This window comes from Diachasmimorpha longicaudata, chromosome 1 (assembly GCF_034640455.1).
Source record: "Diachasmimorpha longicaudata isolate KC_UGA_2023 chromosome 1, iyDiaLong2, whole genome shotgun sequence".
In the NCBI taxonomy this organism is placed as follows: Eukaryota; Metazoa; Arthropoda; class Insecta; order Hymenoptera; family Braconidae; genus Diachasmimorpha; species Diachasmimorpha longicaudata.
This window is the reverse complement of record NC_087225.1, coordinates 1056394-1079202: the sequence shown is the minus strand read 5'-3', so window position 1 is coordinate 1079202 and position 22809 is coordinate 1056394. Positions and strand designations below refer to the sequence as shown.

General features: G+C 39.1%; 1 protein-coding gene across 5 annotated transcripts in view; it reads left to right on the top strand.

The window, feature by feature from the left end:
- The window catches only part of LOC135167256 (ankyrin repeat and SAM domain-containing protein 1A-like), a 77238-nt gene that overhangs the window by 13979 nt on the left and 40450 nt on the right, over positions 1-22809 (top strand). For 3 of the 5 annotated variants that reach the window (XR_010299826.1, XM_064130279.1, XM_064130268.1), the window contains exons 2-11: positions 2253-2333; positions 3104-3260; positions 3345-3490; positions 3602-3724; positions 9460-9686; positions 9770-9986; positions 12502-12714; positions 13080-13347; positions 13885-14556; positions 19656-19830. Coding sequence is in view for 4 of the 5 variants with exons in the window: in XM_064130279.1 (XP_063986349.1) it covers positions 2253-2333; positions 3104-3260; positions 3345-3490; positions 3602-3724; positions 9460-9686; positions 9770-9986; positions 12502-12714; positions 13080-13347; positions 13885-14556; positions 19656-19830 (2279 nt within the window). In the remaining variant the exon portion in view is untranslated. The remainder of the gene's footprint in view (positions 1-2252; positions 2334-3103; positions 3261-3344; positions 3491-3601; positions 3725-9459; positions 9687-9769; positions 9987-12501; positions 12715-13079; positions 13348-13884; positions 14557-19655; positions 19831-22809) is intronic. The other 2 variants (XM_064130289.1, XM_064130298.1) reach the window with 2 other exon arrangements.

Below are 22809 nucleotides of genomic sequence, written 5' to 3'. Positions count from 1 at the left end.
GTTACGGAGGAAGAAAAGTCACATCAAAATTCGAAAATGCACTCTATGCTCCTGACAATCTAATACACTTCGTACGATTCATCATGTGATTATAGTAAATGGTTTGAAATTAATAGGGTGTTTCAATCAATAAACAATATCAGACAATAATCAGTCATAACGCTGTCCTAGAGCTCCCTGCTCAGACTAATTTTTATATCAGCCTCGTAACTTCTTAAATCTTGTGCAATATTTTCGAAGAAATTTTCCTAAACCATAAAAAGTTGACAGATAAAATTTAGAGTTTAGAAAGTCAATATGTGGTCACAAGAAGTTTCCTAGAGTCTGCTATTTCTTTAGCGCTTTCTGTTGTTCATGTTACTCAAAATTTTCTGATGGGAGACTGTCATCAAATTAAAAAAAAACCAGGGCAGGATCGGTAAAGAAACCTCTAAAATAATCTGCATAGAATCTCTACCGTGCCCATTGACAATTGTTTTTGCACTTACAGACACCATCAAATTGTAGAATTTCTTTTCAATACAGTATTGCAAACTGCATTTTACATTTGACAAACTGCAGGATAACTTTGGCTGTTGCGTCTGTTAGGAATTCTGCAAATAACAAAATATAGAGTGAAAAAGCTTAGTTATGGAATAATTATCACTAATTCCGTCATGAAGTAGTAAAACGCCATAAGTCACATCTATTGACCAACTTTTGATAAATATTTCAAAGCCTAGGGGAGATGGCAAAATTTTGTGGAGCAAATTGAGAGCTACACCAAAAATTCTGATAAAAAATCTGCTATCTCTCTTAGATTTGGAGATGTCGATCAAAAGCTCGACTCAAGCATGAGTCAACTTATCTCATTTTACCACTTTGCTATTGAATTAATGAAATTATTCATTTGCCTTGCACTTGTAAATATATTCATCATTTATATACCAGCACTGGAAAGTAGAAAAACTCTTGTGCTTTTTCCCTGGCCCTCCTCCAATGAAACCGTAGCCCACCCTCTGAGGGATGGAAACACAAAAACTATCAGAGGGGTGAATTTTGTATTCGAGAAAAACCTCCAAAAATCAACAGCAGCGTTAGATTTACTCACAACCGAGAGCGATTATGATTTTTTCTAATATTTGGACTAGAATTTTTCCAAAAAATTTTCTCGGTTTTTTTTTCTGGAAGGGGTGGATAAATGGCTATTATGTCGCCCGCACGCACCCTCAACACGTCTGAACCCGGTATGCAGATATTTTCTCGCATAACCGAGTCTGAAACCGTTGCGGGGTATGCAACAATGGCGTTTAACGAGAGCATGTATCCTAGACCAAAACGCAGACAAGACCACGAGGGATTATCCCATGAAGATTATCGTTGCTATAAATTTCTTTCCCTAGTTCCTCATGACCACAAGCATCTGACTTCCCTCGCGTCATCATTTTGGGAAGACTTGGGACGGGGGTAGGACGGTCTACAATAACCTTTAGCTCACTGACAACTTGGCCCGCACCCGATTAAACAGAGAGAAGGTGATATACAACGGGATGAGAGAGCAAAGGCCTGAATACGCAGATGTTGACGTGAGAGTAAACGTGAATTCTTGATTGCGGAAATGAAGCGCTCGACGAGAACACGGTGTAGAGGAGACGTTAGGGGTTGAGGGGTGAATGGGGAATACTCCAATGAGACCATTGCTCGTTGAATTAATTGGACGGAGCGTGGATGAGTTCAGAGGTAAAGAGAGCCGAAACAATTCTACCATTCTTGAAGGAGAAGCGGGTATATGAGTTTTAAGGGATGATAAATTCGGGGGATGAGGTGGAAGACTCGCGGTAGCTCAATTAGAGGAGGAACGGATCGGACTTGTGTACAGACAGATATATTGAATAAAAATTATGGACCTTATCCAGAGCAACATCTAGTGGAGGAAAATTTTACGAATTTTTTTCGAAACTTTTTGTAATTTTTATCTAATTTTTTAGGAAAAAATTGCTCTACCGAGACGGCATTTTGTTTAGTTATTTTTGTAATTGGTAAGAAAAGTTGAGGTTTGGAATTTTGAATGAATATTTCTTGCGATGTGTTAGGTAAAATTTCCCACTGAGGCGAGAAATGTCCATCGTGACGATGGAAACAAAGTAGATCAATTTAATTTTTTTGATTTTTCCAATTTTCTTGAATTCCCTCATGTGATAACAGAGAGTGAAGTTGGGAACAATTCAGTCGAATTTCTTGTTGGATTAACAAGGGATTTTTTATTATTACAGTTTACGACGTGGACCAGGAGCTAACGTGCAGGATGCTAGCGGTTACTCAGCACTACATCATGCTGCATTGAACGGTCACAAGTAAGAAATCGTAATTTTAAAAATCTCTAAATTTAATAAGATCCAATAATCAAGTGGTTATCGTATGTTGGACATTTTTTTTGAAAGAGAAACTTTGTTAATAGTAATATTTTCGATTAAAAAGCGCATTTAGAATTTATTTTTATACTAAATTAGTCTTAAATTTATGCAGGGAGTATTGATTTAGTACACAGAGAGAAATAGTCAGTAAGAGGTCCCAGAAAAGAAACGTAAAAATTACGTTTCCAAACATAATCCGCACACGAAGTAAAATTCAATAAAAATTACGCATCAGAGCTGAAATTTTACATTTTCGTCCGGTAAACATTACGTAGAGTTCAGTAAAAATAAGTCATCTGTCCCATGACTGGGGGGGGGGGGATTCCACGTACCTATTCTGTGAGCGGGCTTTTGCCGCACTATATTTTTATTGAAAAAAAATGACTAAGGAATTCGTAAAAACATGCGGATATATAAATAATCAATAGAAATCTTTTTTTTTAATTGCCATTCATTAAAAATCTTCAAAAATAAGACATTCCGTATCGCAATAATTTCCAGCTTCCAGTTAAATTTTCCTCGATCTGCGGTAATTTCGTATCCGATTCGGAATTATTCCCTTCTGTTCCCATAACAACTACCAAGAAATTATCTCCGCCCATGGATTACGTGACCAGTTACGTAATCTTTACTATTTCTCTTCGTGTGCGCTGTGAAACAATAGTTTTTGTTATGTTAAACATAATTCACACATTGATGATAAATTCTAGGGACGTTGTGAAGACACTTCTTCAATACGAGGCTTCGACGAATGTCGTCGATGCAAAGGGCTCATCACCACTTCACTTGGCCGCATGGGCAGGGGACGCAGATATCGTTCGATTAATTCTGAGTCAAGGGCCATCTGTACCAAACGTTAATCTCGCAGTACGTAAAATTCACCGATCCATTAATATATTTTTACAAAGTTTGAAAAAAATATTTCACTGATGAGCACTCTTATTTTTACAGACAAAAGACAATGAAACGGCTCTCCATTGTGCCGCACAGTATGGCCACACGGAAGTCGTGTCACAGCTGCTGCAATACGGATGTGATCCCAGTATCCGTAACAGCCGAGGCGAGTCTGCACTCGATCTCGCCGCTCAATATGGCAGGTAAATATCCAAAAAAAGTCTGGTCAAGAGATGAATAAATTTTGGAATAAATTGCGGGTACAATCAGGATTAATGAACAAATTGGGAGATTTATAAATTGGTGATTCGTAGGTTGGAGACTGTGCAACTGTTGGTGAGAACTCATCCTGAGTTGATTGAACCGCTGAGATGTTCTTCCTCATCCCTGATCTTCCCCCACACCCCACTGCACTTGGCATCGCGAAATGGCCACAGGTGAGTCAACTTTTCCTGTTGATTTTTCTCCGAAGTTATTTTTTCCTGGATGAAAGGTAGTTATTTGTAACTGGGAAGAAATCACAAATATTCTTCAAATGAACACGGCAATGGGTCGAGGCAAGTTCAATTATCAAGTGATAAATTACTTTGTTTGGCCGCATATGTGTAATGATATCTAAGGCTGTCATTGACATCTCTTCATTTTTCTAAACCCCGTCAATCTCGTTTTTTCAATGTAACAGAATGATGAATTGTTAATATCTGCAAGTTCACTTCAGGAACTTACAAGTCATAAAATCCCAAAATTTTCTCTTGATAACTTCAGTCAACTCAATTGAACAAAAAAGGATTTTTGAAACATGTGCTTGGAAAAGTCTCTTTTCGCTCTTATCACTTTTCGTCACTACTACTTCCACGAAATAGTATATTTCGATACAAGTGCGACAACGTGATAACGAGTGTGAGATTGTTGACTCGAGGTGAAACCGAGGGCTGCCGATCACACGAACTGAAACAATACTTTTTATTAGTGATGTTACGTTCAGGGAGTGGCGAAGTGTGTCATTCTTCGTTGACTAGTACACGAAAAGTCTCTTCGTTTACAATTTTTTACTTTTCGTTTACTAGTAAACGACAAGGCACTTTTCCACACGGGCTGAACGTAGCAGCAGTAACAAAGAGGTATTTTCCATTGAAAAGTTTCACGTTTCGTTCACAACTTGGAGTTCCTCCAGATGCCGCCGTAGCGTTGTCACTAGAGTATCAACCAATCCGATATCGTTAGTCTTGTAACTACTTATGTGACTGACCTCTTCGTCTGCTACATCGGACAGGAGTTAATCGCAACGCTCCCCGACTCCACAGTCATCTTGCCGCCCTTACATGTTAGAGTTGTCCCAAATTATTATATATATGCTTCCCAATTCCCCGATCCCATTTTCCCCGAATAATCAACTCTATACCATAATACCCCTTTTAATTAAAATATAATTTGATATAATTCGGTCATATGTTTTAATTTCATCTTTCGAGTAATGCACACTAAACAATTCTTTAAATTTAAGAATTGCTTACGCCTCATGACGTCATCTACACGCACTTTCTACTCTCACCCAAAATTCCTCAAAAAAAATCCTTGAAATTTCAATAACTCTCAACTCCTTTCAATAATAAACATTTCGACTTTTTTCCAAAAAATTTGTCTAATCCCCAATTTTCCCCAAAAAAAATCGTCAACATCGAACTTTTCATGGAACCTTCGTCTGCCTTTCTCCTGTATCAGTTCATACAAATAATATCCAACTTATCACCTCATTTTCCCGACTGCACAATTGAATTACAATGCCTGGAATGTTCGTTATGCGATGAGGGCCACGTCAGTTCTCATTTAACCCCATACGAGTCCTTTCGTATAACGACGACGAGCCATTTGCAGTGTTCCCCCCACCGATTAGAGCCAATCAGAGAGCACACCGTTGCATAATCCCGTTTCAGTTCGATATACATTGGGCCTTCACATACATATATATATATATCGACGAGTGGGTGGGTTTCCTGGTGTCCGTCGGTTCATACTACGGTATTGACATGGCCACGGCAACCGCTCAGGGGTCACCCCCAAGTTTCCTGCGTATCAACCGCTCCCTATTCTCGTACAACTCCCTCTCTCTATCGCCCTCTTGCCCTTCAGCCCTTTGCTATATAGATGTACCTATAACAGCCATCCGTGCGAATGCCTGATCGCTTTCCTATTACGCGAATCGTATTAGCCACGAGACGTTGCATGTTGTCGACCTAAGATATTGCCTGATGAAGGGGGTGAAAGGGGGTGAGGAGATGGGCAGATCTTCCGTCGAGGGTTTAATCCCCCCTATCCCCTACTTGCCTCAACGACATACCTATTACGCTGATAGATTTCGTAAGGTAACTTGTTAACCTATCAAATATCAATTTTCGGGAGCGTATTTGTTATCCGCCGTTTGGAGACGATTTTGTGGTGTTTGTTGGGAATTGAGTGCACTCAGAGAAAAATATAATTTTGCCAATTAAATATTCTTCTGGCAATAATTTAGAGCGGATTTTCCAATGAAAGTTTCGGCCATTTATTTGTCGAAAACAAATTTGATTGGCGAAATTATCTATTTTTTTATCTGTGTGTGAGCTTCTTTTCGTGAAGAATTAGGCGATTTTTTTGATTTGGGGGTCTTAAGTAGAGGGTAGTTTGAACTTGGATTGTGTGAAGGGCTGTTCGTCGAAGTAAACGGGAATTAATGGGGCGGACCGGAAGCAGATCTGGTCGAAAACCTGGCAGTCTTGGATCGACGGTTGTGAATTGGTGCGATATGGGTTTGTCATACTGGGTCAGCCTTGGGGTACGGTCTGGCCCAATGCTTACAATTAATTGCTCATTATTTTTCGAAGCAGCACAAAGTCTCTTTATTAAAGTTTTCTTCTCTCAGTACTAGATACCATCTTCTTGAAAATTTCGCTACCTTTCTCAAAAAACTTTTTTCTCTCAGAATATTATTAAAAATTTTGTGTTCAATCTTCCGCGAACCGTCTAGAAATATCTACAAGTTATACATTTCAACAGTTTACGCTCTAATATTATGAAATCTTGATTAAACAATTGATAATTTCATGATATAGTCAGTATGATATGACCAGCATAAATATTTATCTTCATTTACTTATTTCCTAGAAATCCCCAAAATATTTGCAACAATTAGGGGAATCTCCCTTTTAATTTCAAATGACTCAAAGTTCTTGAAAATTCTTCCACTACAAAATTTCCCTTCCTTTCCTTAAAGACAATTTTCAATATTTTTCCCATAAATACATCCAATTTCACCTAACAATATCTGTACACTCATTTAAAGAAATCAAATTGGCAACGTGTGCCTGGATATTTATTTTTAGAGAGAAAAGTTTGAATTTCACTTCTGACAATTATCATCACATTACGGAGGCTATTATACAAATTTATTTTATGAGTACATTCGCACCCTCACAATTTTCCTCAGCTTAACTATATTTCCTGATCATTATACGAAAATAATAAAACCAAAAAAAAAAGATTTAGAAAATTTGAAATTGATTCTGTCCCAGAGTAATATCGTGATTATGATCATCGATTACCTTCATCACATTTCAATGTTTAATTAAATATTTTCCTCGCTCCTCTCATCTCCCCTCGATTTACCATTATCCTCTCATCATTAAAGTCGTTAATATTCCACCCCTAAAAAACTCCCCTTGAATTTCCACCGCCTAAAAATCCACCAAAAACCCGCCCCTGATCATGCAAAATGAAGAGTCAAAATAAAATCACTTTTTCCTCCCCCCATCCCCAAGCCTCATGAATTCACAGTAACATGACCATCAAAATCCTCTCTCACCCCTCCCTCACCCTGATAAACGACATAGCCGTGTTATGTTTGGATCACCATTTAATCTTCCATTTTAATCCTTTAGAATAATCTCGGGTTATACCAGAAATTTAAATTGTTGTGAATTGAAATTGCCGCGAAACTACCAACAATGTTACATTGTAATCACCCCCCTCCCCTCCCTCTCTCTCTGTTCACCATATCATCCACCTCTACCTTCATGTTTTTTTTTCCCACGCACAGTGTTTTTATCTCGTCATAACGCGTTTGCCTCTATACGTCGAATGCCAATAATCGTTTCAACAACGCCTCGACTATAATGCTATGATCGCATTTCATTACAGTCGAATGAATTCCCGAGCATTTCCCAGTCTGATACCGAGTGAGACAGAGCTAAAACTCCCCCACTCCGTGATACAATTCCAAAACCGCTGACATTTTATCCTTCCGGTTAAATAATTTTGGTTAAATAACGGTGGAAACATGGGATTTTTTTTCTGCCAAATAACGAAGGGGTAAATTCTGTTAAAAGCGCATTTGTAAAATCCTCGTTCGGGTGTAGGTGTGACGTAACAGGACTTTTATGAAAAAAAAATTGCATAGAAGCGAGAAATTTCTCGTCTCGGAAATTTTCACGGAGAATTAAAATTTTTAGGAGGAAAATTTCATCAATGAAATAGAGGGAGAGGGAAAATATATATGGGGGAGTGATGGTGGATGGTGAACACGATCAGGCGGGGTAATGTCAATTATCGGATTCAATATCTCTGCTCTCGGTAAGCCAGTACAAATACCCCTATGGTACGGTAATAACAACATAGGTGCATTGCGAATCCGATCTCCCCAGCTCCAATCCTATCTAGCGATGGATGGCTGCCGTTGCCGTTGCTTGATTCACTGGATTCCCTCCCTTTTCCCTGTGTATGGCTCATCCCTGTGGCATTATATTCCAACTCTCCCATGTGCGATATATATCGTGTATTTTCCATGAATTTCTCCCTTCCACACTGGCTTGCAATACAAATAGGATGTTTCTGTCCTTTGCAGTCGGTACCTTCGCCCAACGGCGGAATGGTCCTGGCAACCAGAATATTTCTGTATGCATAACACCAGCCGTATTTTGATATAGAATTGTCCGAGGAATTGATTCTATCCTGGATAGGACACGTTATCACAACGTCAGATTGTCTTCGTGATATGAAATTTTTTTGAAAATAATTCTTCTGGGCTTTCATGAATAGCAAGTGGTGAATAAAAAAATGTTCGGTGAGAGGAGAAAAGTCGGGTAGTTTTTGCAGTTAAATTTATCTAAATTTGCAGGTTTATACAGAAATGGGTAATGTGATAAGTTATCAGAAGAATATAATGATAGAAAAATAAAACAAATTGTGGTGGATTAGTATATGCGGAAATTTATTAGAGATTTAGAAAAAGTTTGGGTTCTGAATGTCCATCCCGAATCTAGCCGACCGCTACCGGGTGTTTATACACGATACAATTACCCCCTCCGCTACACCTCCATGATTTTTAATAAGGACCTTGACCAGGGGACGATGAATTATAATATTGTCCTTAGTTACAGTATATTCTCTTTTCAATGGTACATCTTTCATATTTTTTGAATCGGTCCCATATTCACATTCTCACGATTTCACATCATAAAATTGTGAGAATCAATTGGTGGCGTTGGCAGCACTGACCCACTCGAAAGGGGCCTCAAATGTACGTACGACATTGAAGTATTACCGATAGTGGATTTAAATGTGTGTGTGTGAATATTCAAAGAAGTCGAATGGAAAATTAACTCTATTGAATTGAATTCTAAGTTCAATTTTAAAAAGCAAAGTCCATGAAACTTAAAAACTTCATTTTTTATTTTGAGTAAATACATGAAATCTGCTGAAAAAAAAATTGTTATAAAAAATGCGCCAGGAAAAAGTTTTGTGAAGTAGCTTGCCCTGAATTTTGGCAAAATAAATAGAAATAAAACATAGCGCCAAACAAAAGTTTTGTTTGATGAAAACAAAGAGTTGAAGGAAAACCGAAAGTCTTACCTCAGATTGAATAATGCAGAGTTAAATTGATGCCATCTAGTTTGACTTTGGTTATTTTCTTCTAAATTTTAGTGCGAAGTATTGACGATTTCCAAAAATAATCAACACCACACGCACAAATTAAAGTGAAACACTTTTAAAACTACAAGAATTTTCTGAAAATTAACTCTTATAATAGAAATACTCGAGACCTCTAATGCAACAATTTTGATCAATTTGATTGCTTCGCCAAAGGTTTCATTTCCTTCAGCATTACGATTCTGACGATAAAATATTTTTATGTTTGCAGAGCTGTGGTTGAGGTATTATTGGCTTCTGGGGTGGACGTCAACACGCGAACCTCAGCGGGTACAGCGATGCATGAAGCCGCCCTCTGCGGTAAAATGGAAGTTGTGAGGGCACTTTTGGATCGTGGAGTAGACCTTGGCATTCGTGATTCGCGGCATAACACAGTTTTGGATTTACTAGGACAATTTCCACCTCATGTTACGCACGATATCACTGCAGTGATAAAACGTATGTGCTCATGATAATAAAATGGATACCGAGATTTAACATCAGTCGTTATCATTTATTATTCAATTTCATATTTTGTTCAGGTCATCGATCGTCTTCCGGAGTGGAGAGCGATGCAGATAGTGAGAATCTCCCACCGATACCAGTCCAGGGCAATGACTCGCTGGGTAGCCCCTATGAGAATGTTCGTCCCGGCGATGATTTATCCCCCGGGGAAGGATCGTCGCCCACACAATGGCAATTTTACCACAAACCTCGGGACGAGGATCGTCGAGTTTCCGGTACATCTGTCATGTCTTTGTAAGTTTTGAAACTTTTACGTCATTGATGTTATACTCGTAATAATTTAGACAATACGGACATTCACATTCAGATGAAATATGAGCTCTGAAGAAGGTAAGAATCTCATCCCTTTTATTATTCGTAACTACATTTCTACTGAGATTGCATTTTCTCCCTTGACCACCAATAATTGGTCTCCGTAACTAACGTGATCGAGACATTTTCTAATGCAAATATTTCGCAGTTTATTTTACACATCTGTGTTATCACCTATTTTTATAACTTTTTGGGGTACTGGGGCTTAGACTATTTTTTGAAAAATAGGCCTTAGGCGATTGGAGAGACTTTCCCGTCTCTCCAATCGCTCAAAACATAGGATCAGCTCTTCAAATGATTTTACCCTTCCCCAACCCTTTTTTCATCACCTCGTCCGACGCAATCATAATAAGATACGATACCTTCCATAAGACATGACACATTAATTACACTCCACCATGGAGTATTTGGGAAACATTTGCGTGTCTCAACAAACTGTTGGTTTCTTAATAACTAAAATTCTTAACCCAGATTTATTCTTCAAATAAAACTGATTATATATTTATTTGAGAAACACTAGTTTTTCAACAATATAATTGTGAGAGAATTCCATAGCTCAGACGACTAGCTTGCTGATGTGCTAAATTAATACTAAACTTACAATTAAAGAACTCCTCAGTTCTATTCGCCTGAGTAATTGAGTATCTACGGAAAGTGGAGGGAAAGGTTTTGCAATGAGTGTCGTAGGGTCTACGATGGTTGGGAATTCCCAGAGACAACGTGAATGAGACTTTATTGAAGGTAATTTTAATTGAGGAATGTACGTTACAAGTAATTCAATTGGAGAACTCTCCGGACGGTCAAGTTAATGTAAAAATGTTAATTAAAACATTGGGGTACCCAACAAATCACTTATCTACAACTAGACTGTTGTCTTCTCAATGAAACAACTCAACGCAATCCTCAACTTCATAAACTCATAATCTCCTTTTTTTATTTAATGCATCCCAACGGTTTGGCTTATTCTCCGAACAATAAATATTCATAAATTATCCAGAAAATTATATCTTATGCATCTTATGCGCTACATATAACTATCAATTGTTAATACTTTAATGTTTACTCCGGAGAACTTCAGAAAGTAGTCAATAGATAATAGAACTTTCCGGTTCAGGCTCTGAACGAATGAACTGACTCTGTACAGTGATAAGCTTCACGTTCCATACAATCTCCCTTATCCACCTAAATTAATTAATCCTCCCCAAAGATTGCATAACAAGTACGAACCATCATCATAAATCACTCTCATTACAATAATAATAACGCGGAGGGTGTTTACAATTTCGAGTCTCGCGAGAATGTAATTAAGAACAATGCTATTACCTCACGTTAGAATCATCTACGACGAATGCATCAAGAAATATCACAACAATCACAACGACAGTACCAAATGCCCACCCATCTCATTTCCATTTTTCCTCCCTTGATGAAGTCCACGCTTACTGAACATACTGAAAAAATTAGAGCAGACAAAAAAAGAATGGACAAGAAAATAAAAACAGTGGATTCTCCTAACAAAGGCCAACAGCCATCTTCAAGCAAAATTTTCTTCTCATTCTCCCCTTGCATTCTCTTCTTTCTTCAACTACAAATTCTGACCGGGTTGTGAGGGTGATATTTGGCGAGTTGCAACATGTCGATATAGACGCCCTGAAATCCCGGACGTTTCACGTTTAATACAGGAGATGTGAGCAAACAAAAGCACAGATGTAGACCGAACACACGTCTATAGTAGACGAGGGGTGCAAGGGGGATGGAAATATCCAAATGAGAGAAGGTGAATGCTGGAAGGTGCAGGAATAACTGTGTGGCATAACGCTTCTCTGGATTGGGTGAGTGGGTTCAAAAAGGGTAGGGGGAGCTGGAGGTAGAGGAAGGGTAACCCCAATGGTTGAAGAGGTGTAGGGGATGGGAGAGGAGAAATGGGGGGGAGGAGGAGGAGGAGGTGAAAAGGTGGTATAGCTCCAGCGCGTTAAGCACCGCTTGGCTTGGTTTAATTTTCCTGATGTAGGCAGGGCGATGGTTGGAGTCCGTCGGTGTTCGCCTCGGGGTCACCCTTTTGCACTGGTACAAACTATGGGGGCTCTCTCGATTTGCCACTGCTTGAAACCTCACTGGCCAGAGGGAGCTTGGAAAGCTCTCTCTTCTCTTATACCTCCCCTCTACATCATGTTACTATTGAATGTTTGACGTTGGTGGACGGGGTACCACCCGCCTCGAGATGAATCCATCATGTTAAACAATGTAAATGTTAGCCCCGTCTCAGCATAAAACTCATAACCCTTCGTCCAAAGAGTATTTCATTTTTTATTCTGGTTCCGTGGGATTCATTAAAATTTTGTAAATGTACTCAGGTTGAGACTCGTTGTCATGTGAAATAAAGAATAAAATTAGTGAGTAGTCTTGAGTAGTTGTGAGTAATGGAGAAAATGTTCAGGCATTTCAGTGATGATCAACTGGAAGCCAAAGGAATTGGGCTGATGAATGACGACTACTCTGATCCAAGTTCGCTGTTTGATAGTGTACTATTGTCAATGTCTGATACAATGACCTCACTTAATACATTCACAAGCTCCGATCGCACACCCGATGAAAGAGAGTTTAACACATCTACTCACACAACACCAGTATCACCTGGTGACACACTACGGTATGAACACATTCATCAAACAAGTGCTTTTTCGTTGTTACAGATCATCGTCAGTATTTTTAAAGTGAAACTTCTTAGGCGACTTCGGAAAATCACTCCATCGTATTCTTATCGCTTCCCTCTCGCTATTTTTCTCTCATACGAAATGATACGTAATTTCTTGGAATATCACTAAGAAGTTTCACTTTTTCCGCGCGTAGGGACTCCACGCACCCAATTTTTGTATTGATTTCGATTTAGCTGTTTGAGTCTTGACGTCTGCGTTTTTAGCCTTCGATGTCGATTAGGGCGCTTTGATGATAAATAGAAATGCTCATTGTTTAAACATACGTTTACAGTCTTTCTCTGATTGTTTGATTGTTCAGGGGTTCCGACAGCGGTCTGTATCAAACACCACCGGCACCTCGTTGCGCAGAGGGTCATGCCTCGGAGGATTTGTCCTTGACATTGACCCAGGGACTGAGTGCTAGGGAATCAGACCAATTGAGCATCTCCTCCTCATCGAGCATCGGTGGACAATGTCGAAGAGACAGACGATGTTTGCCGAGTGATTCATGCACCCCGGGAATATATTTGCCGATGGCACCTTTGTCGAGCTCTCTTCATAGTCCGGCTTCTAATAGCAAAGTCTCTGTGAGTATTTTTTTAAAAGATTGTGGAGCTCTGATGGTAATGGTAAAGATGAAGTGTGTTACGACATCAAGTCCAACATAGAATTTACTCGAAAGATTTGCTTCTTTGACAAACGTTTAAGGATAATTTCAAGTCTAATAGGCCACAAAGAAATTGATGAATGACGTGAGGAAGTTAACTTGTGGAAAAAATCAAAAAGAGACGAAACATTCAATAAGTAGATGATTGATAAGAAGATGGACATTAGCCCATGAATATTTAATGGTTGCTTAAGTGAACCACCACCAGGTGAATAGCGAAATGAATGACCGTTGTATCCATACGTTTGGCATCATTCTACATTATTTATAACATCAATTAGGAAATTCGAAAATGAAATGATATTCTTATGCTAAAGCAAAAAATTTCTTCCATCGCATAAGGTTGAATTGCCGATTTTCTTTGATAATATTGCCTTCAAATATTTCCCAAACCCTCTAACAACATACAAATCACCCTTTCGATGAATTTCACGATCGAGTGATTATTTTTTTTCAGCCAACTCCACCAAAAAAGCCACCTCGAAGGAATCTATCAGTATCACCAACACACCTCCAGACCCAGATGTCATTGTCCGCTGATTGCTCATTGGGTCCAAGTAACTACGAATATTTATTCTTGGCAAGAAGTGGAGCCAGAAGTCACATAGATCTGGAGACCCTGCAATCCCGTAGGGACCATTTGCGTCACGTAACAAGAAGTGTCGATCAATACGTGGACATGAAAGCTCGTCACAGTGAGGGTAGCAAACGTGCCGAGGTTGAGCCAGTAGCAGTGACAGCAGTCTACGGTGATAGGCTCATCAAACTACAAAATCCACGACGAAAACTCCGCCGACATGCTGAACGAGCTTATGAGAATTATGACTTCGAGAGCAGTCCAGGTGTTGATGTATCTCCATGCAGTGAGAGTGCAGTTTCTCATGACCAGATATTCGTGTCAAATGCATTTTTGACACTAAAATCATCGCAGGAGAGTTTGTTGGATGATAAACGCGATGGTGATGCTCAAATGCTCACTGAAGCCACTGACAAACGATTGAAACGCGTTCAGATGCTAATTCCAACAAGTCCAACTCACTATATTCAACCCCCAACCCCGGATCATCCACCTCCGTCCGCATTGCAGGCTGAGAAATCAATTCACGAAAGAATTCGTCCATTGAGTCAAGTGAGTAATGTTAAACCTTCGAGTACAAATTATTCAACAAAGGGGAGGAAGATTCTCATATCTTTTGGAGGTTTTTTTTTATCTACCCTCTCAGTGTCATGTCTCGTAAGATGCAAAGAAATGCTTTGCGAAGCGTAAAACGTCAAACGGCGCTCAATTTATCTCGGCCGGGTGACTTTCGACTTTGGTGCACATGTACCCTTCAACACTGTACTGAACTTCACTAGCACCACGACGAAAACTGCCGTCATCATCTGGTAGGAAAAATACCGCGACTGCGAACTAGCCGAAGACAGTCCATCACCTTATTATAGACTGTCCGATATATGCACGAAAGCGGGAATTCATTGCGGAAATAGTCGGAAATCTTCAATGGCTCCAGGTGGCACAAGCTCGTGTGTCATCTCGGAAGTCATTTGCCGCGCTTGCGAGCTTTTGGGGAGTGCATGTGAACGCGGTCATCGAGAGTAGCGACCTAGTTGTAGACAGAGAGTTTGAATGGGACCAACCAACCACTGTAGTCAGAGACGGGGGCCTTGGAGTAGGGACTTAGTCATTTTCGTCAGGTAACCCCGTCCTGGTCGGTGGTATTAATGAAAATTAGCTTCAAAGTACTCTCGGCTGAGGCGGTGCCGAGGATCGACTTTGGAATGGTCGCGAAGAGTGAATTTCGGAAACGATAATCTAAAATGGTTGTTTTCATAATGATGAACAGGGGTAAGAAAAGCACTGAAGTTTTTTGAAATGAAATGCTTGCGAAATCGGTGTGATGAATTAAGAGATGTCCGATCAATCGATCTTCGGTTTTATTCCCTCGTCAGTTATTAATTTCGATTTCCAATTTCTATTTATTTATCAACCGCACACTAACGTCCGTTTTGACCCAGAGGTAATGAATCATTACTTATATCACCACTTCCTGAATCGTAATAAGTTTTCGTTTGAACTTGGTGCCCAGAACTGACACGATCGATGGGATTATGAAGACAACATTGGAAAATATCAATTGGATGCAAGATTTTTGATACATGTATTTTTTATATTCGAATCCGAATTTGGTGAAGGAAAATTTTGGCGGGAATTTTTCACATAAATCTCATAAAATTAATGACCGTAAATTTTTCATGATTGAATTCCGAAGAGCAGCGAATGATGTTTTAATGATCGAGCGATCCATCATGTTTGACATAAAAAAACAAAGTAAAAGATGGCATTGGGGTGTAGTTGGACATCAGATAAGCATCAGTTTTGGTGGGATGGAGCTTTGCATTTAATATACAAGCATCGTGTTTGATCTGTGATGCGATTTACAAGGAGGTTCATCCTTCCCCTCAAGCTACCACCCACTTCTTCTTGAAACCCGGTTGGATTCACCCGTTTGCCGTGTCACCCTGTGATCATTCTGGTGTGTTCAACCCATATATAACCCCATCCTACATCCAACCACTCGAGCCAACGTCTTCTCTACATTTCTCGTAGCTCTTCATGGATATATCCTAAAAGAGGCATCACTGACTCCTCTGAATATCCATAACACATCCCCTTGAAATCAGACTGCCGTATATCCCTGTGTCGTTATATAGAAACCTTCACTGTGTCCTTTACCTCATCTCCTTCCATATATGCATTCCCGCAATCCTGCTCTTTCGTGTTGAGCCTTCGACACGCTTCACGAAATATTGCACAGTGAATATAACCTCCCCCGGTCTCTTCTCTGTCAGGAACTGCCATATTCGCCTTCCTTGGCTTTCCACCTTATTCCCCTTCAACGGAGGGCCTATTTCATCTTTCTGTGTCTGAGGGAGTATATGACATCGAATATGTTTGATGCTCACCAAATGCTTCAACCGGGGGTTATCCTTAAGGACGTGTGTGCCATTTCCACACAACGTAAAATGATCATCGATGTGTTTGCATCTTCTGTTGATGGTTCTGTTTGAAGATTATGGGTGGGTTGGTTCGTGAGTTCAGAAGGGGGAGACAGAACTCTTGATGTGGGCGATGAGATTCGAGATGAGATCATTGGAATTGGGCGGGGGTTACTGTCACAATTGTCAGGATTTTTATTTATTTTTTTTGATTCATGAAAGGATGTTTGGAAGCGGTGCCAAGGAACTATTCTGTAGGCTATAGCCGAAGGCAAGGGTTCGCATTTGGAGTGTGAGGGATGGAGATATTGGATAGCTCAGATTCAAGTTAGAAAATCAGTCGCGACATTACTGTAACAGTCTTCCGTAAGCCGAAGAGAGGGATCGCCGACAGTCAGCCGACGTACTGCCCAGAGTCGGCTCATTGTCGGCTGTTCCTCATCTCCTACCAGGGTTGGCAGACCTTCATCACAGATGATGCAAAGTGGTATAATTTTTGTTGGAAAAATTAAGATGTTGAAGAAGTTTTTATATGATTATTACGATGGATTAACTGGGTGTGATTAGCACATTCAATCAATCGTAAAATTCTGTATTCAATCTTCGGTTTGGGGAATGGAAAATAATTTTTGTAAAGAACTTTCTACGTCCTTTTCGCAAACATTTACTTTTTTTCTATTTTCCGGCAAATTTATGATGAAATTACTGTATAAAATATCTCATTTTTGGGGTTTATCAATATTTGCGAACGTACAACGCATCAAGGTAGTGCCAACATTTACCCATTTTTGTTAACATTTATTTCTATTTATTTTTCAAAAAATTTCCGAGCCAATCACTACCCAAAATTTGTTCATAACACATTCTTTAAAAAAAATAATCTTTGTTTTCTTAAGCATCTCATATTTATCCCCTACGATAATCTCTCAATTACCCTGAAACTGATAACGTCAATAAACTGACGTGTACAAAAGGTGACGACATAGAAATAATTTGAAGGTAGGGTAGCCGTAATAAGACGGGGAAAATACCGTAAAACGAGACGAAAATGGTTTCATGATATAGATATAATACGTAAAGACCAGAAGATAGTGGGTAAAGAGGTTGGAGGGGTAAACACCCACCTATAACACCGACGCTTGGTTGAATCTTCTTCAACCCGTCAACTTTTGCGGCTTCAACGGAGCGGCAGAACGCAAGACACCCTTTGAATAATGAAGCTTTCCAAATTCGTAGGGCCATGGAGAACATCCGTCTTGATTTCTCAGGCAACTGAACTGATATATAGAATTCCATCCAACTCCATACGATTTTCTATCTCCCTCCCAAGCACATTGAGAAATTCTCGCAAATTTGTACCTGTGGTTTTCCTTGAAATACCGTCGTCTCATCACTCTTGATGGTAATGACTGACGAGTATCATTGGTGTGGTTTTTCCATGTGCAGGTAAACATTTGGGGAAGGATTAAATCCACGGTACAATTAAAATCAACGACTCCAAATGCGTCTTTCACTCTGTCACCGTTAAATTTCACCAACTTTCTCCCCCTCGCCACCCACACCTCATCTATGTACATCTTCTATGTGCACATACAGGAAACCTGACGTATTTGCTGTGTGAAATATTTACGCTAGAAAGACACGCAGTGAATATTTCTCTCCCTATGTGTATACATCCACTTGAGGTTTCCGGTTTTATGATGATTTTTTTTTGTCTCTCAATGTCGCGTGAGATCGGCGCGAATTTCATTTCAATAAATTTGAATTGAGTGAGAATTTTTCCGGGCCCTGCAGCTCTCATTTCCACGTAGCATGTAGGGCGCTTGCATTTTTATGAAGTTTTCTTGGAAGAGTTTGTGGTAATGGATGACGATACTAACGGTGATATTTTTTTTATTTTTTTCTTATTCTGGGTTAGTTTTGCGAATTCAAGGAATGGGTACTGAGGACTCTTTTCTTTCGAATGTTATTTAAATTAATTTTTTTTGCCTGCAAAGACAATATTTTAAATAGATTTTTTGTCACTGGGGAATTGTGTCTTTTTTCAGTTTCTAGGGCGCCCCTCAAGTATTTTTCGTTTACTCGTTGTGATTGGTTAACAATGAACGCCGAATGTATCCGATTATTGTCGAAGGTGGACGATGTCACAGGACCTGTTGCATTAGCGGTTTAACGTCCATCTCCCGTTCCTCGTTCATTGTACTTTGAATATTTACGAAGTCAATGTACGTTTCCGGAGGCGATACAGAAATTTGACTAGACGGCATACTAATTTGTTGTTTTAAATGAATTCATCCCAGACAACTCATCCCAAAGAAATTCATAGCACAACAAATTCGGCTCCACAATTTTTTTTTATCAGTGCTTTAGAAATCCTATTGTGAGCTTATTAGCGAATATATCTGCCTAAAGTGATTACTAATTACATGTTAATAATTATATCTTTAGTTCACATTTTTTCAAATAATCTCTCATTGTTGTCAATACTTGGTATGACCGTTGTGATCTTTTACCTACCCCTCCGAGTACCTACGGAACACCCCAACCTAATTCTCTACCCGCACTTTCCTCTGAGCTAGCTCATATGTACCTCCACATACACTGCGTTCATTTTCCGGTGATGAAAAAAACATTTGTCACCGGGACTCGAACCTGCGCTCATAGCATAGGACCAACATGCTGACGGCGAGCCCAAAAATGTCCTTCGGAATCTCACTATAAAAATCCCCAGGTCTTTCTCTTGCATGTCTTGAAGATCCGCCCGTGAATATTTTCACCAGATAGAAATCGTGTCTATTAGTCACCGACGACGATGACCGAATTGGTTAAATCGTTCAGCCGGACGACGGGACCCGTGAGGCCCGGGTCTAGCCAGCTCAGGCCATTGGAATTTTTAATCTTTCGGAAACCGTCGAATGGAAGTCTAGATACCAAGAATCATCGAGAAATATTATTTGCCGATGAAGTTCGGCTGATGGACGCTGTGTTGCCCAGGTGTTCCCTGGCTTTCCGTGGTCACCAGGAGTGTCTGTACGTGGCGGACAGCTCCTGGGGTAAATGCGACACAGTTAAAGAGGGAGTCTATGATACCGCAAATACAATGTAAAAATTTGAGTCGGGTGTACATGGAATAAATAAATATAAAATCTAGTGTCTGTTACTGTGGGTCAGTATTGGATATGGACATTGTGGAAAAGGTGTTAAAGTGCAGTTTTTATGAACCTGTTCCAGGTATATAAGCGCCGGTCTCGTGATATGGAGACAGAAATCGAGGAGGACCTCCTTCAGTTCCAACCTGGTGGTTCTCTCGATGCATCGAGCGGTTCACTCTCCAGTGTATCATTGTCAGACAAGAGTATGTCCACTGATAACGTCGAGGAGTACTTCGGCGATGTGCCATTCGCAGGTAAACGACAACATACGCTTGGCTGCACCGCATGACGCTTTTCTGATCCTGGTGTAAAATGCATATTATTTTTGTGACGTTTTTTCAATTGTCGAGGTGCAAATCATTAGTGCTGTAGCAGATATATATGATTTTAAATAAAACAACACGTCCCATTTTGGTAATATCTTGATAACTAGTGACATCGAGATGTGTTAAAGGTATTTTTTCACTTTAGGAAATGATTTGAAAGAATAGTTCCCACGTTGAGCGTGTGAGTGGTCTAATATCAAAAATGAATTTTGAAAAAAATTCGAACAAGACGTCATTAGTATTTAGTACAAAGTCGGTGAAAGCCGAAGGAAAAATAAATTTTCTCACGAGTATCGAACGGTATTTTCTATCGAAATGGAAAATTTCTAGTCGGATAACGAAACACCAAATGAAACGATTTTGGTAGGATTCAATCGATATAAAATTACATTCGGTTGACGGAAAAGTAAAGTCACAGTGACTTGGTCCTGTAGGTAAAGTCCTTGCTTTACATGCAAAAGGTTTTAAATTAAAAATCCAGTGGAGTAGATTAGGCCGATCTAATCGTTTAGAGTTGAGGTCCATCACAGCATATCCTAAGCCGATGAAAACGATGTGAAATACCAATTCAAAAGAATTAGATACAAAGATTACGCTACAATAAATCCAACTTCATCGTCATTCTCGTTAAAATCGTAGAATTTTCAAAGAAAATTCTTTGCTTTCTTTTTCTCGTACTTTTGATGTGAATAATTGAATGAACACGACGACTTTCGTCGTCAGAATTTGATCACTTGTATAACTGATAGTAACACATTCTAGGTAGGAATTAACAATGTGGCTAAACCTGGACCAGGCTTGGCCCAAGGCAATTCAAGCCCATTTCTAGACTAGCGTCATAGCTCGGACTTAGCGTGGAATATGTTGGGAGTGAAACATTGGACCACGTTTGGAAAGTTCAGCTTGATCCAAGGGTGGACCCAACATAAACCCCTCAGTATGAGGCAGGCCTAATTCAAGCCAATCTAAATCAAAGCCCGGCGTGAACCAGGTCTTAATTAGAATGAACTAGACTGGAAATCTAAATTGACACATATTTATTTTATTTTCCATTTAAAACATTGTTATAAAAAACTGCTATCAACCACTTAAACATAATATATAAAAAAAATCGTATTGCGTATATTAAATCGAGCAAAATAAAAAATAATCGACTCCAATCAATTTTCCATGATTTTATGACTCCATTGGTATGAACATTGGCTGAAGCTAGAGCCACTCTAGAAAGTTCCAAACCTGGTAACAAGCTTGAGGTCACTACCGGGCTTCGGAGTGACCTATCGAAATAATGTTGGCCCTAGATTGGCATTACCATCGGTTACAGCCAGACCCATCCTAGGAAATGCCAGGTTTGACAGTTTAAAATCAACTAAACTTCGTCCTGTTGTCAATGCTTGGCAATTCCTACCGGGGATAGCTAATTAACAATAATAAATCGCTGTATTCGTTCCGAAAATATTTTGTCAGATATACACGCACACCTATTCCTATCAGGATGATCCTAACTGTTTAGATATCTCACGAAATTAGGAAAACTCCGCGTTCGATTTTCGGGATCATAACGCGAAGTCCTTTTCTCCTCCCTTCATGTTAGAAAATTGACAAATGGCGATCAGAATATTTTCCAGAACATTTTTTTTCCTTTGCATGTATTCTGCGTTTAGTGAATGAGAAGACTCTTGATTCATCACTAATTAAGTCGAAGAATTGACTAATTTTAGCGATTCTCTCAACTCCCGCTGCAAATAAAATCAAGAGTCGAGCTTCGTAATCATCATGACGGGTCCAATTCACGTAAAAAATACTTTATGAAATTCATAAATGATTGAACTCTCTATATTTTAAGCACGACAAATCAATTTTGCGATATTAGACCGTTTTTTCGCTCAATGCGCAATGACAGAAATAGTTATTGTTAAAAAATTATTTTCAATTGAAGTTCAGATCTGTTCGGTGTCCGCAAATATTGCATATTTGTGATGCCCTGCTCTCTGCAACTTCCGCTTTTAAATAATTTATCAACTATTAACTAATATTCATTTAATTGTATTCAAGTCTTTCGTCCGTTATTACATTAGTGAAGTGATGAATCGAGATAAGTCACTTTTGACTAGGGACCATTTTTTATGAATAGCTCTGCATCCACGGCAGATATTGAAATTTTTATTAGAACCTTTTTTATAGATCAAATCGCATTCTACAAAAAATGTATTTACAAATATTGCGATATCTCCCTTAGATTTGAAGATATTGCTGAAAAACTCGACTGAGAAATAAGTCAACTTGTCGCGGTTTGCTACTTCGCATGTCTCGTAAATTCACTAGTTTCTGGATATTTTCTCGAAATTCTCAGTTGAATCTTTGAGAATGGGGACTAATGGGGAGAAATGAATCAAAATACCCGTAAAACTCGACCCTCGACGAAATGTCGAGCCTTTTCACCCAATTATTTTCTTCTCATTTCGCCCACCAGGCGATGAGTTATCTCCATTTTAAAAAAGTACAGAGAATTCATTTCACCCCAATTTGCTGAATTTCGTTCTACCACTTTGTTGCAAAATTTTATTAACGAGCAATTTTAATCATCTTTGCATTGTGATGAATTTTTTATTGAATTTTTTTATTCATTTTAAAAACGCAGGAACAAATGAATAATGACAAAATTAGCCATTAGACTGAATGGAAAAATTTCTCTTTCATGTATTTTAATATTCATCTTTGGTTGCAAATATGAAAAACATAAAAATGTTATGGGTGTATCGTACATATTTACTCTGGCAAATGAACATTATACCATCGATATCATTGAATATACATCTCTCCCTCTGGAGTGAACTGGGCGTTTTAATTCACTTTTATTCACCGGATATGTCGGTGATTTTAATAACCATTAATTGCTGGTTTCAT